We start from the raw sequence: 15,875 nt of genomic DNA on the forward strand, positions 1-15,875 counted from the left end.
TCTCACTTAAGGTGCATGGATTAAAACTGTAGCGTATGTTTTGTTTGACCTGTGTATAATCAATTGTGAATGAGTGCCTAGCCTTTGATTTTAATATATTGATGGGTTTAAAGAGAGCCCTGCCCTCTGTTGTAAGCTTTCAAGATATTTTCATGCCTTATTTGTGCTATTTGTCATGGTTTCTTACCTGAATTTATTACACAGTTATTCTTGGGGTTGACTGGTTTGAAAAAGACAGCAGTGCCCAAGGGAGATCATTTGGTTTAAGTGAGATAGATTAGTGGGAAGTGGACATAAGCCTCAATACCTAACTCAATTTTCAGAATTCTAAATTTAAGTAAAACTGTAGCTTCAGGCTCCAGATAGAGTGGGAGAGAGATGTAATTGCAGGCGAGTGTTAACCCGTGCGAGCTGAGCAGCCCCTTTCGGAAATGGAGATTGCTTCCCTCAGTCCTCCACCCCCCTTCCCTCTTCTTTCCTCCTCTGGGTCACTTTTCCCTGTGGGAGCAGAGCTGCAGTCCCTCCTGGATCAGAGCTGCCCCTTTCTAGCCCATTGCGATAGGAGATCTCTCTCTGTTGCATAATTTAGAGAGGAAGACATTAAAATCCAACACGGAGTTGGTTAAGCCTGGAAGCTTAAAGAGCACGTCCACCTCTTTGCTGTTTGGCACATCCTTTAAATTGTCCCTCTGGACCTTGCAACGGGGTAGTCTTTAAATGTCAGGGATGTGGGCTGCTGACAGCAGCCGTGCTGCGGTGGAATTGGCTCAGTTACCTGGCAGGAGCGGTGAAAAGAAATTTCGGATTGCTCTGCTGATTAGCTAAATGAGACTGAGATTCATTCCTCCTATCCCGGTCTGCCTTGCTCTCTCCTGTGTTGATCCATGAGGCTGCCTGGTGCCAACCAGGTGAAGGTGTAAGGCACGGAGAAAGGACAAGCTAAGCTGGTGCTATGGAAGTGCTTCCATATTGAAACAATGAATTTATTGGGGAAGAAGAAAGGTAAATAGGGTGATTTAAGGATGTCTACTTTGCTTTAAATTTTAGTGAGTTGTGTATGCTTTCCTGCAGGAATGTCCCACGCTTCTTTGCCCAGGTGAGGGCGATTGCTTGTAATGTCCTCAGGAACACGGTTAAATACTGTATTATTTTGTCTTCATTTTTTTCCTCCATCTACTCTGCGGACATCTGTGCTTTCATTCTTCTGAATAAGTAACGTTTTGCCCGTGACTGAACAATATCTTGTTGACTAATGAAGCCCTTCTGTGCACTCACCTGTCACTTAAGCCAGGGACTGTGGGAAACATATTTATGGGGTTTACATGCTCGCAATGAGCATCCATTGCTGCTGCTCACTGCAAATGTTTTGCTTGAACTACTGGTTCTCCATCACTCGTAATTAAGCTGTTGTTTTATACTAGGAAAAAGCTCTCATGCTGTGCAAACCATAGGGACTTCAGAGAGACCATCATTTGCAGTCTTGAAAGGGCATATTGATTGGCCTTTATTAATAGGCAAATCTCCAAGGAGACGTGAAAGGTCTGATTTTTTGGAAAGTTTAAGGAATAATTATAAAGCATTTTTAATTCATATGAAAGCTAGGGAGAGTTTCCTAGAAATTGGTATTGACTTCTAGCTAAGTTTTTTACTGTGCTGCCTTTTGTGTTATGTAGGAGGTGAACTTTTACTGAGCAATGATCCATCTTGGGGAGAAAGTATACAATTTATTCCGTATAAATCATTCATGAAAGTTTATAGACAAACATAGTAAATCTGAAAATATAGAATTATTTTGTTTAATGTGCACTGAACCAAGCGGACCTTCTAGCTTTTGCAATTTGTCTCGAAAAAATATCAAGCCTAGTGTTGCCATGTAAGTTAATTTGGTATAGATGGGCAGTGTTTTCTTTTTATCATTTAATTCAAAGAGATTTTAATCATTTTTATTTGCTAAAATGAATAGAGGAAGGACACTAAGTGTCTGGCTTTCCTGTGGGCAGGTGGCCAGCGCTTGCACTCCCGTGTTCCCACGCGCTGGCTCTGTGGTTGCTGTTCCTAGACCGTAGCCAGGAGCACGTTGCCTAGAACGGTTCCACGGACTGCAAGGCAGGAGGAAGCCCCGCAACCACCTGGTCGTGTCTGCTGCGTATCCTGGTTCCTATGAGTCCCGTGGGTGATTCAAGGCCGGGTCCTTCTGAAAGGAGGCACATTGTTCAGGAAAACGTCCAGCCTTGAGCTTAAAGGCTGCACTAAAGGAGGCTCTCGCAGCGGTTCCCTGGGCTGCAAGGAGAGCAGTGTCCTTGTGCGCGGCCCGCGTCCCGCCGCAGCGTGCAGCCAGCCCGTGCTTGCTGCCCCGTTTCAGGCCCTCGTGCGCGCAGCTCGGGGCTGTGGTGACCTCCCCGCGTGTCCCGCTGGCCCAGGCTGCTTCTCCGTGTGTGCTCAGTGCCGCGCTGGGTGCCCTGCATCAGCAGAGCAGTTGGGCACTGCTGGCACTCAGCTCCCGCATGCATCTTGGTCTGCATTTGTGGCTTGCCCCTTCCATGTTTCAACTCCCTCCTTATTCTTTTCAAAGTGTATTTTTTTTTTTTTTTAGTAATTTTATTGTGTTTCTGTCCAGGTTTTTTATAAAGATACTTATCAATGCATACAAACAAGGTCTAAGCCCTGCATGACCTCCTGAAAATAATTAAGGGCATGTTTTTTTATATGTACAGTTTACATGTTGTGATTCCCTACCTAATTTTTAATCAGTTTAGGCCAGTGGATCTTTTTCTGTATCATTCTTTCTCTTCCTTAATGTGAGGCGAGCACAGTACGGAAATCTGAGTTTATTATGTCAACGCTATTATCTTTATCAACCCAAACACATAATCTCAATGGAAAGTAGCCAAGATCTGTTTTCATAAGCCCATGTTGACGTTACCCTCTTATGTTTAGCTGCAGAATGATATGACGTTGAATTTTTCAGCTGTTAGTTTGTTTTAGCTGGCAAGCCAGCCTTACTTCTCAGGACAAGCTAGAGAGCGTTCAGCTTTGCAGGAGGGTTTGCAAAAAAAGAAAAAGGAAACGTTTTCTTACAGAGCCGGTGCTGTGGGGGAATTGGATTAATATATCCTGGCTAGGCATGCAGCGTTTGCCTTTGAGTGTTTCTAACGGGTTGTCAAGTAGTGTTATGAATGTAAGAAAAGTGACAGCTTTTTTCAGCACTTACAATTTTTCCCCAGATAAGATGTTTCCAAACTGCAGATAAATGATGATGGTGGGAGCTGGGGAGGGGGAGCATCCCGCGGCGCAAAGCGCCTTCGTGGCGCTGCGGGTCCCCGTCCCGCTGCCGGAGCGCTCCGCGTGTCCCTGCGTGAGTTACTACGGAGGACGAGGTGGGCTGTTTTTCTTCATCCTTGCAGCATGTGCTTCCCGCGTATCTGTTGTTTGGGATGTGAGGCTTGCGCGAGCAGGGGCTGCCGGGTGCTGCGGGCAGCAGGGATGAGCTGGGCTGCAGCGCCTGCGCAACGTCCCTGGGGCAGCTCCAAGACCCGTTACACTCTTGACTTTCAGGTGCAGGAATTTGGGCATTTTCCATAGCACAGCCTTCTGCCAGCTTTTTTTTTTTTTTTCCTCCTCTTTCTTCTCCAAAACAGAGAGAGCAAAGCTTAGTAGAAGATTGCCTTCCCCTATTTTTTCCCAATAACGCCCCCCCAAATTAGTCATGAAAATGTCCTTAGCACAAAATAAGTGAGGTGGGAGAAGGAAGAGTCTGTGACGTCTGTAGTGCTGCTTTCCTGTAGATCTCTGGGGTTTGCAGAAATTATTTGTACGATATAGGTGACGGAGCTAAGCACTGAGGAACAGAGTGACTGGCTCTGGGTGACTCAGCAGGGAAGGGAAAATTAAAAAAAAACAGAAGAAAAAAAAAAAAGTTTATCTCCAGGGACCACTAAGCTGGAGCTTGGGTTAAGTGGTAGGCAAAGAGCTGGCGCTTTCCTCTTGTCTTGTCACTTTATGTTCCTTTCCCAGAATATAACTAGGTTCAGCGTGTGTGTGAGTGCACACATATGTACTTGTGCAGTCTTTCTTGGTTTAGGAAAATAAATATACGAAAAGTTATGAAATGCCAAACATAAAACCACCTGTGCAGCCTTAAATATTTCTTCCTCGTCTGACCTGTGTGCTCAGCCAACTGTTCTCCGGGAACAAAATAACTTATGTTCAGGTAGACAAGGGCTGCGTTCACTTGGGTCATTAGGGACGCGCGGGCTGCAAGGCCAGTTTTGCTCTTTCCCTTATAGTGGTAAAGAACAAGCTGAGCAGCTTTCTGCTGCTTCAAATGGGCCTCCCAGGACCCCGGCGCTGTCTCCCCAGTGGGTCTATGTCCCGTTTGATCCGATGGGATCGTGCCGGGCTCTTCTGCACAGCTCGTCTGGAATCCCTGAGGCTCCTACCCCGGCTCAGCTCTGCTTTGCTGATGCGGTTCCAAGCCTGCAGCTATTGCGAGGTGTTGGGGAGGCAGGAACAAGAGAGAAATGGTGTTTAACTCAGGGTTCACGTGACACAAGTATTTCTTGTGAAATGCATTTGCATTTCTTGTGAAAAGGGTGAAATGAAGTGAAAGGCAATTTCTGCACTGCACAAGGGAACTCCAGATCTGGTGGGTTCTGCATCCTGCTGCTTCATGTTTCCCATTTAGCTTTCTGGCTTGCTGATAGGATTTGTCCTCATGTTAATTTAAAAGTTTTGGACTCAGTTTACTGAAATAAATGTACTTAGTCTGTATGAGAGAGCCCATTTGGAAGCCTATTAGTGGAGTGTTGTCTAACACTGACCAAACCTCCGACTGGCCGACGAGTGCAGCACAGCTCGTAGGCTCAATTTGGGAGGTAAGACATACATGTTCTGACTCCAAAGATTCTCTGTTAAAAGCATGATAATACATTTCCTGTTGCTCCATTTCTGGCTAAATATAAGTTCTGAAAGTAATGGTTTCTTTTGAGGTACTTCTACTGAAATAGACTATTTCATGAATGATAAAAAATATAGATGAAAATGTTTAAGATTAATGCTGTAATACCTAATGCTCTTCCATTTTGCAAATGTCACTGGATAGAAAAGAATCTGTTTTAGCTAGTTCTTAGCTTTGCTAAAGCAGCAAAGAAAATCACAAAGTATTTTAGTACAGCTGGAAACATGTGTGAGCGTTTCTGTCCTGCCAGGTTTGCATTTGGAGCCAATTAGTTGACGAAACTTAACTTAGCTATTCAAAGCACCCAAGATACTCAAATATGGGTGTTATGGAGCAGCATTTGGGTTACTGAGTGTTTTCTGAATGTTTGTGACTGTAGCTTAGTATCCTATCCTTTAGTTAGGATTACTTGCAGACTGTAATTAATTTGCTGGTAAGAACATATCACTTTATCAAGTGTGTTTTCTAACCTGAAGTATGGAGCAGAAGGATAATAGCAGGATGGGAAATGTGAAAATAATGGGATGAAATTGAAAGGAAAATGAAGTTTGCCTGGTGGAAAGATGGGGCTGTATGCTGCTTAAGAAGCACTCAGATAAAATTTGCCGGGCAAATTAAATAAGACTCGCTGCCTTACTCTGCTAATTCTTCGAGCTGAGCTAATTCCCGCTGGCAAGGCTGATTGCCCCAACACTGATGCAGCAGCATCTCCTCTCTCCCGTTTTGCGCGTTTCAGCTCTTGGAAGGCTGCTTTAGGGCAGCACCTATCCTTTTTGCCCGGGTGGCAGCGGTGGCCACACGCGGTGCTCCTGCCCGAGGTGCTGCTGGCCCCGCGCGCTGCTCCGGCGGGGCTTACGTGATGCACGGGAAGGCAGCCCCAAAACACGGTCCTTCACCACCACCACCACCGTTATGGAGATGAGGGCAACAGCCAGGGTACTTCGCAGTGCTTCTGTGCTGTTTCTGGGTATTCCAGTCTGCAAATGGTACGCTTTAAAAATCCTTGGAAATTAAAACATAAGTAGGAATGGTTATGGCTGTGCTAAGCCTGCTCCTGCTAGGAGACCTGGGAACTGGGCTTCATCTGTTTGAGATGTTATGTCTCACAATATGAGATATTTTGCATGACCAAATACTGTATTCATGGATGACATGAAGCAAGTGAAGCAAAATGCTCTTTGGAAACAGCACAGACTGTTGCATAAACTTTAGGGAACCCTAGTTCAGAAGCGATTTTCAGAAAATACTGAAATAAGAGTCTCATGGCATGTTTAAAGGTCTTCTAATTTTTTTCTGTGTTTGCTGAGAAGCGGAGGCTGAACTTTGGTCTGTTGCAGAGTTTGTCTAGCTTATTTCACGTATTTATTTTGTGTTTCCTTTGAAAAAGTCCTTCTGAAATAATCCCGGTATTTCCTCTACAAATTTACAAGCTAAACGGTAACCCGTGGAGCATTGGTAATCACGAGCGTTCGTGGGATGCTGCCTGCAATCAGATCAATTGCTTGTCATGTGAACTTACTTTAACCCTAGGTTATCAAAGAGCTGTGATGTTTGGAGGATTTTTATCAATAAAACATGATCTACGCAGAGCTCTGTGGTGGGAGATGTTGATCCCCTTCCCCCCGCACCTTCCCAGGAAAAAAATTTAGTATCTCAAAGGCAGTTGAAGTGAATTTCCTTGCTCTGGCACCCCAGGACAGGTGCATTAAGTGAGCTTAAAAAGCAGCAGCTGTTCTTGCCTCCAGCAAGCCAGGAAGCTCATCCTGTCTCCAGTGGGAGCTGTGGATGAAAAAAATTGCATCTGGTGCCTAATTTTCTATAGATTTCCAGTGATAACTCGGGCAAGGAAGTTAATCTCTCTCTGCCTTTTCTCTGCCCTAGAGTGGGGTTCTGCACCCTGAGGATCTTGGGGAGAAAACCTGCTTTTTATGCTTTTGGAAAGTGAGTTGCCCTTGGGAACCTCAATGTGCTTCACTAATACAGCTAGCAAATGTTGGGCCGTAACCTCACGGAGAGTGACTTAGTGAAGAAAAATGTTGGCTGAAAGCTGATGTGTAATGAAGCTGTAATTTTTTTTCCTGCTTTGCAGGTTGTCTAATGGTGTATCTGTTGTTTGTTCACAGAAAGAATTTCTTCTACTTTAGGAAAACTTTTAATGACAGGTGCTTATAATTGAGTGTATGGTTTGTAGAAATAAAGCCTCCTGGATGCTATTAAAACTTTATAATCTAGGTCATGTGAGTGCAGGCACCCTGCATAAACCTGCAGCGCGAGAGCAGCCGCCTCAGCAGGATCCCGAGCGCTTCGCAGCCCAAGCCGCTGCGTGTCTGAGCCTGCTTTGCTCCCAGTGATGCCCTTGGGAGAAATCCCAGGTTTCTCTGATAGCAAATCATAGGGGACTGGCCTTAATGTGAAACACAAAACATGATAGTGAGTGATAGCACTAGGTGAGGGAAGTTTTCCTTGTGAATGCAAAAATGCTTTAATTCTTTCTTCTAAAATGTGTTGTCCAACTTTGTTTCTAAAGCCCTTGAATTTTGAATGCTTACGAATAGAGGTATCAAAAGGTTAAATAGATCATATAAATTATTTTATAAATCATATATTTATATAAAATATAAATTATATCATATTATTATTTCTGTTGCCATCAGTAGTTGAACTGTTGGAAAGCTTTCTCCTGATAAATCTTTTGTAGCACTGGTGAAGGTTTTGAAGCTGTGTTCCCTAAAAGAATTAGGGTAATTAGTATTTTGAAAGGCAAAGTATTTCTGGGCAAAAAATTCCTTCAATAAATACCCATTTCTACTCCAGCTGCAGAGGGGATGTGGAGTTCTCTGCCCAAATGCAAAGGGATTTTGGAACAAACAATTTGTGCTTTTACAAACCGTCTAATACCCTCAAACCAAGTGTTGTTCTGAATTGTATGTTCAGCCTGAGTTGGAGTGTGAAGCGTGACCCACTGCCTGACTTCACAAGATCCGAGCAGCTGCCCTATGTACATGCGGGCTCTTACTTGTAGATGTTTCTGTTTTGCTCGTCACTTCAAAACCTTTTCCAAAATGATGATGCATTTGCCTGAAAAGGCAGTGCCTTCAGCGCAGAGCTTACTGAACTGCGGGTCGTCCCCAGGTGGTCCCGCACGCCCGGGCCAACGCAGGGCGCTTTGTCACGCTCTGCGTGTGGCTCCGAGGCCCGGGTTGGCAGGGCAGGCAGACCCGCACTGCTGCCCTCTCCAAAGCCGCAGCAGGGCAGCGTTCGGCTGGGCAGGAGGAACCTCTCCATGTTGTTGTCAAGCGTTGCTGCTCTCGCAGCTCAAGGTGGGCTCTGAGTAGAGCAGTATTGCAGTGCGTGAGCAATTGTACAGGTTTGAGGTTTATTTTCTGCTCTTTGTTACTAAGAGAGGTGAAACTTGAAATCGATCCCTCTCGCAGCTCCTGCATGGCACAGGTGAGCACTTGCCTTGCGTGTGGACCTGTGTCCTCACCACACAGACCTACATCTGCTCCAAAATGAGGACTTTGTCCTGCTGTGTAAAATGGGATGAGCAGCAGCAAGTACAAATGTGCGAGTTTTAGCATTTCCTAAACAGGCCAGGATTTAAAGGACAGCTTGACACACAAGTAGAAGTCTGGATAAGGCTGTGCCAAGGAAGGAGCTGTGCTGTCCTTGCCGCCTTCCCCCTCTCCTGGTGGAGCTTTGGGTTCTCTCTCTCTCTCTCCTTTTTTTTTTTTTTTTTTTTTTCTTGTTTTTTGATTCCTTCTTAAGCAAATTTTGATTCCCGGGGTTTGGTGGAGCCTGATTCCACAGGTTAAAACAACCCACTCAGACAGTGCCTGCTTAAGAAACCTTCCAAAGACGCAGGTGAAAACCAGTCTCTTGCTTGTGTAACTAACTTAGTCAGAGCCCATATGCTACAACCTGGAGGAAGTGATGCTTGCAGATGACTAACAGCACATGCTCCTGCTGTTAATTTGGTTGTCGTTCCAGAACGTTAGCCGCAAGCCTTCCTTTTTGCTTTATTAATATGTTTTCTTCCTGGTTCCAACCTTAGCCATTGTTCAACCAGGGAACTTAGTGAAGGGGTAAATTTTGTGTTATCAAAGAGAAGGCTTTCATAACTCTGCCTGGGAAAAATAGAGAGAAACAGGGAGCCTGTGTGTCTTGGAGTGGCTACTAATTTGCAAAAATTAAATTTACATATATCAAGTTGTGTAATGTCACTTCCCGATACAAACTTCATTTTATTCAGTTCTCTGAATTAACTCTTTCTAAATCAGCACTTAGTTGACCAAGAGCAATGATCTAAAATACTAATTGGGAATTCTTTCTTTCTCTCTCCCAAAAACCAAATGTCTTCCAGTGGTTTGATGCTTAAAGCTGACCATACAGTTGCTACGGTATGTAAGAGCCAGGAGGGGAAGGAAGCCGATGAAGAGAAACAAGCTTTCAATTTATAGCCCCCTTTTGCTTATTCCTGTCCCGTTGCAGGCGGCCTTTCACAGTGAAGGAGATGCCCAAGTGCTTGGTTATTTCTACAGACGGTCGGGTAGGAGAAGCTGGGCAGTGCGTGCGCAAGCAGGGGTACAACTCAGACCTGCACTGGGTAAACACCCAACCACAGCCACCCCACGTAGCTGCAATAATAAATAGGTAATTTCTGAGCGCAGGCCAAGGCACCTGGCCACGTGGCTGTGCTTGAGAGGTGCTCAAACCACCCCGCTGCGTGGAAGCATCTGCTGAAAGGAGTGAGTTTGATTTGGTGTTTGGTAAAGTGCGCTATTTCGGTACTTGCTGTGCTGCGGGGTGTGTTTCCAGCTGTGCCGTTACAGCAGGATAGCAGGGCCGTACGAAGCGCAAGCTCAGGAGTACGTGCACAAGCCCGGCGTACCGGGCGAGCGTGGGAAAGCGGCAGCTCGCTGCGCTGCCGCCGCGCCGCTGCCGCCGCGGGCACAGAGCGTCTGCGCCGGGTCCTTCTGAGCCGATCACCTCTTCGGGCAGAGGCGGGGAAAAAATCTCTCTAGGGCATTCTCTGCAGCTTATGCAGGTGGAGAAACAAGATACGTTTATAGATTCCTCCCTAATGGTAATGCCTAAGCAGCTGTCTTGCTTCTTGCTTGGTTCTGTTTAAATTCAGTTAATCTCGAGAAGTTGAACCCGCTCAGTGTGATTGCTCTGAACCTTTGAAGGTTGAAGTTTATTTTAGAAACCTTGATGCTATTTAGTAGGTTTGAGAAGCTTTCGTATGTTTCAAGTGGAATTACAGCATCACCCCAGTGCCAGGACTGTGCCCAGCAAAGCGGGATGGAGCCGAGTGGTGCAGGGACCTTATAAGGAGAGGATGTGTTCCCCAAACTGCAAACTAGGGCTGGTATCAGTCTGACCGTGCTGGGAACGTTCAGCTTTTCCTTTTACGTCTTGTGTCTCGGGGAAATGTCGGAATAGGAGGAGTGATATTAGAGCACTGGGAGTACGCTGGGCTTGTTTGTCCCCCGGTGTGTCCCCAGTGTCACCTCCCACGTGCCGCAGATGAGCAGAGCAGCGCAGCATCCCCGGGTGCCTCCTTGGGCTGTGTGGCGCTCGTGACCCGCACAAGGTCACACCTGGGCCTGTGACTCGCTGCCCAAGTCCAGGCTTTCTCAAACTTCATCTGAGTTGGGGTTATGCAAGTGACACCTTAAATCCAGTTTAAATGGATTAGCTTTTTTTGACATTACAGTTCCAAAGAATCCTTGTCTTGGTTTTGTTGTCTTGTTGTCTGATGGTAGTTGTCCAAAGCTTAGATCCATACCTGTGCTTATCCCAAGCATGGAGCTTGCTTTTTTTTTTTTTTTTTTTTTTTTTTTTGCCTGCTGTGGATTGTATGGTAGGGAATAATGTCTGTGAAGGTTTTTGGGGTCTGGAATAAACGTCGAGTCATGCAGTTGGCAGAAGTGTTGGCATTGTCACAGAGCGGGAGAAAGCTCAACCCAAGCAGGCTGTGGGGTCTCCTTCCTTGGAGATACCCCCGGGCTGCCTGGACACGGCCCTGTGCACCGTGCTGTAGGTCACCCTGTGGAGCAGGGGCTGGACTGGATCTTGTGCAGAGGTCCCTGCCAACCTCAGCTGTTCTGTGATCCTGTGACTGGGGTCGTCGGTCCAGGCGGTCTGGTGCTTGTCACGTGCAGCCAGGGGTACCAAATGTGATGGTCTCCAATGTCCACATGGTATTTCAAGTTACCCACAAATTAGCAGGGGAAAATTTCTCACAATACTCAGAAATCTGGGTACAAGAGTCAAGGGGTACAGTAGGTTTTTTAATAAAAGTTATTTTTTTCTTCTTTGAAAAAGAGAACACCTCGGTCTGTTCCTTTCTTTTCCTCTCTCTGCTAACCCTCACTGCTCTCCCTATCTCTCACAAGAAATTGCTCCTTTTCCTCCGTAATAGGAATGTGTCTAATTTATTCTACGAGGTTTAAATTAAGAGGAGACTTGGCAGTAGGGGAAGAACTGATGAATTTGGAAGCAGTCGTCAGGCTCTTCTGCACCAGCTCATTACACAGCCCTTTTTTTCCCTACTTTGCAAGAAGGGTGGTCGGTGCGGAGGGGCGGCAATGGCAGCTCCGCTGCGGTGCGGAGCGTCGCTGCGCGCGGGGCCGCCCGGCCGCGCGCTGTCCTCGTGCTCTGCAAACCCCGCCGTGCGCAGCCGCCCCGCGAAGCGGGAGAGTCCCCCTCGCACCGCTGAAAATGAGGGGCTTTATCCTCCAAGAAGAGCTACGATGTGATTGCTGCAGCCCAGATCTTCCCCTTGGAAGATCCCCGTGCCAACCTGACTTGTTTCCAGCTGTGTGAACCCTCATTTCTGTATCGAGCTCTCTGCAAGTACGGATGAGGGCAGGCAGTTCCAAAATGGCAGTGCCCTTATCCCCCTGAATCTCAGTTAAAAATAAGCTGAGTGCCAATTTAATTCACTAAGTAGATGCTGTTATAAACATACCTACGTTAGCTGAGAAAAGGAAGATGTCTGAGGTTAAAAAACGAGCTAATTAATTTTAGTGATTTGTGAGCTTTCCTTTCTGTGAGCAAGAACAGTTACACAATTGTGCCTTTTAAAGAACCAAGAGGCTTCATTTCTAGGACAGTGGACTGAAGTGCTCCCAGCCCCAATAACTGTCCACGGGAGATGAACTAGACTGTGGCCTTTGGTGGCTCTCCTAGTGCTTTGGCACGTGCCCTTTTGTTCTTTTATGTAGCATAAGGATGAGGATATGAAAGCCTGAGTTTTTGCTGCTGTTTTCTTGTAAAGATTTGGGTGTTAATTAGCTGCAGGTAGCTAAGGAGGCTTCTGCTAAACGCCATGGCTCCTTGTCCAGCGAGGACATCACGTCCCACTTGGCTGGGCTTGGGGCTGGCATGAGGAGCTCTTGAAGAAAAGAAGCCTTGTTTAGCTCTTAAACACTTCTTATTGTTTCATTTACAGCTTGGAGTTTACAGTAGATGTTCCCAAGTTTCTCTAGGAAAACCAGACTGGTGGAATGTGACATTTCTCCCATTTCTAATCTAAAATAATAAATATTCCCACGCTGCCAATGTGCAGCCTGAAGAAAAGGCTGAAGGATGATTTTAAATCCTTAATCAGTTTTAAGTAAACATCTATAAAATTAAGCAGAACTGTAGATGAATAGAAAAATTGTCATGCTCATTTTTGAGGTGCTGTTGTATGTTTTTGCCTGTGGAATGGCAGAGGCTGAGCAGCCCAATGCAGTCACCCCGGGGAACTCGCCGTGGGTCTGCTGCCCTGTAATTCACACGTGCAGGCGTCAAAGCTGTGACTGCCCTGTGTGCCTGCGTCTGTGATCCTCGTGTATGATCCTCCCAAACCAAAACAAGGAGCAAAAAGCTGTGTGCGTCGATGCTGATATGGTCCTGCTGCTGGGAATAGTAACACTGTCACGTAGCATAGCCCACATGGTCTCTGGTTTGGAGGCAAGTCTTGGCCTTCTTGACACTGCCTTGAGGCTAGTGCCTTGCTCATACGCTCTGCTCATCACTTATACACGATATTTCATAGGCGCTTCCGATGCCATCATAAATCTAGAATTCTGCCAAACAAAGCAATAAAGTTACAGTGTCTTTATTTTATTTTCGTCAAACCAGTACTAATAATATCTTTTTTTGGATTACAGGACAGAAAATTAACAAAAGTAGAGAGACAGAGATTTAAAGAGGAAGCAGAAATGTTGAAAGGTCTACAGCATCCAAATATTGTAAGATTTTATGACTTCTGGGAATCCTGTGTAAAAGGAAAAAGATGCATCGTGCTGGTTACTGAGTTGATGACCTCTGGAACACTGAAGACGTAAGTACTGTGCTCCTGGTGAGGAGTCTAAGAATAGCTATGGAAATTTTTAGAAAAATCCTACTTTCATATTCTGAAAAAGGCATCTCAAGATAAAAGAAAGAAATGGAACTGTTCTCTGGTGTCTGTCACTTGTCCCTGCATTTGAGCTTCATGGGTTTGACAGGAAGGATTTCGGCCTCCATCTCCCTTCCCTGATCTGTTGCAGTTATGTAACTGGAAGCAGTTCTCTCTGCATGCGATGGGCTGATTTGTCAGGATATACTTTTGTGATCGATTTCGTGCTTGTATTTGCATGTTTTGTAACAAAGTTCAGACAGGATAACACTTGAATGGGGGAATCTCCTTTCAAAGCAGAAAGTGCTCTAGGTTATCTGCTAAACAATATTAATTAATAGCTTTTGGTACTGACAATCTTGTTAAGGTTGATATAAAGCAGTTGGCATGAATTCTGGAACAGATTTTCAGCAACACTCATCGCTGCATATATCCGATGTTCTGCTCTACAAGTACAGTAGCAGGTTTTACCTTTTATTTTTCTACCGTGTACCCTCCTCATCATTGTTTAAGATAAAGGGAAATACTGCAGGTGCATGATACAGAGGTCAAAATCTTCTGGTTAAAATTAACCAGAAGTTTCCGTATTGCTCTGATCTGAATATGTGAAGAGCATTCTAGTTGTTTTCTCTGCATAAAGTGAGTAGCTTGAATATTAGACTTGCACCAAAATGTTTATTATTTCCTTAAAAATGAATGTATTAATTCCTTCTTTAGAAAGATCTATTTGTTGATGCTTCTGAACGGCTATTACAGTATCTAAGGAGGGCTTTTTATTCAAATTGAAGTTCCAACCTCTAGGATCTTTACCAGTTTGGTTTTCCTTATATCCATGTCTGTATTTTTTGCATCGTAGGTATCTGAAGAGATTCAAAGTGATGAAACCGAAAGTCCTGCGTAGTTGGTGCCGGCAAATCCTGAAGGGTCTTCTTTTCTTGCACACAAGAACTCCACCAATAATTCACAGAGACTTAAAATGTGACAATATTTTTATTACTGGACCAACTGGATCTGTGAAAATAGGAGACTTAGGCCTGGCAACCCTCAAGAGAGCTTCATTTGCCAAAAGTGTAATAGGTAACCACTCGCTTCTCCTGGGCTCCCTCCTGGCAGGGCGGTCGTCTTGTTCATTTGCTTTTCTTTCACACCTTGCATTAGTCTTATTTCACTTTCAGGTGGGTTACGGATTAAAGTGGTTTTGTGACAGGTCCTTTATGCTTTTGTAAAAATCTCAGTCTGAAAAACCTCCCCAGGAAATGTTACCATGCCCTACTCCTCTCCTTCCTTTCCTGTTGGAAGGAAAAAGTGGTTTCTTATTAAGATATTACTGTGCTCTCAGAGATGCTCCTCTGCAATGGTTCTCAGCAACTTGTGCCATTCCTGAGCCCAGGGGAGAAGAGGGCAGAGCTCTCCTACTACCCTGGGGATGCCAGGGAAGGGTCAGGAAAGCCCCAGGGAAGAGGAAGTCTTCCCATTTCCCGTTATGCTGGAGTAGGGACAGGGACTTTTGCTAAAGGGAAGGGCAACCTGTTCTGCGAGTTGTGCCCTGCAGAGATTTGGTTGAATCAAAGGATGTTTTCCGAGTGATTCCTGAAGGATGATGATTCCTTGCAAGTGCTAGTGTTTAACCCTTTATCTGTGGTGACAGCATGGGTGATCTCCTTCTCCGGAATTCTCAGCATATAGTACTTTTTCCTCCATGCTTCCTTAGCAAATCTCCCTTGATCAATGAGTGATCTTTCTAAGAAGCTGTAAATGCCTGAGACATTTCAGGATGCTGAAAGTGAACGAAATTGTCATGGGCATAGGCATCCTTCAGCTTACTTTCTAAATGGAAGTTGTATAATAAGAGCAACTTTCAGGGTTGTAATAGTCTAATTTAGCAATCTCACAGCGATAACCAGAATTGCCTAATTATAAAAAAAAAAAAAATTCAAAAAGTAGTCACTTCAGTAATTATTGTTGCATCTCAAATTCTCATGAATTGTATTTTTACTAATTTTATTTATACAAAAGTACTAGCGTTTATACATGGGGAGCCTGATATCCTTGAAGTCAAACTGTGGCTGAAATCTAGGGCTACCCCTGCTTGACATTGTTGATGCCCACAAAGTCACATTGGTTTATCTTGGCTAAGTCTCCTGCTTTACCTGCTGATGACCGTGTTGTTCTGTTGTGGGTCTGTGCTTTCCCCTTATGTCTTTTTGCAGTGTAACAATCGTCCACAGACCGGGAATCATGTCTGTAACAGCAACATGAATTTCTGTAAAATTAATTGTTAGCACAGAGCTGTCAAAGCATGCTTAGACTGTGCCTAAAAGAAATCCAATAATGGAAAGTGCTGGAGGTTGCTGGCAAGCCGTCTGTATTCGTTTTGACAATCTAGCTGAACTTATTTTTTCAATGTGCTGTGTTTTTCTGGATACTGCTGCTCCGAGGAAAGAACCAGGGGGATGGAGCTGCCGGGGCCCCAGCACTGCCCGTGCTGCAGTGGGAGAAGCTGCGTTCTGAGCAGCCGCGGTG

The 15,875-nt window shown here is 45.1% G+C and overlaps 1 protein-coding gene across 1 annotated transcript in view; it reads left to right on the forward strand.

The window, feature by feature from the left end:
• The window catches only part of WNK2 (WNK lysine deficient protein kinase 2), a 97,586-nt gene that overhangs the window by 20,506 nt on the left and 61,205 nt on the right, over positions 1 to 15,875 (forward strand). Inside the window, exons 2-3 of the mRNA XM_088522892.1 lie at positions 13,123 to 13,295; positions 14,209 to 14,429. Of these exons, the coding sequence (XP_088379018.1) occupies positions 13,123 to 13,295; positions 14,209 to 14,429 (394 nt within the window). The remainder of the gene's footprint in view (positions 1 to 13,122; positions 13,296 to 14,208; positions 14,430 to 15,875) is intronic.

The sequence above is a fragment of the Tinamus guttatus genome, unplaced genomic scaffold (assembly GCF_059628265.1).
Source record: "Tinamus guttatus ecotype Peru unplaced genomic scaffold, ASM5962826v1 Tinamus_guttatus_pri_ptg000169l, whole genome shotgun sequence".
Lineage (NCBI taxonomy): Eukaryota > Metazoa > Chordata > Aves > Tinamiformes > Tinamidae > Tinamus > Tinamus guttatus.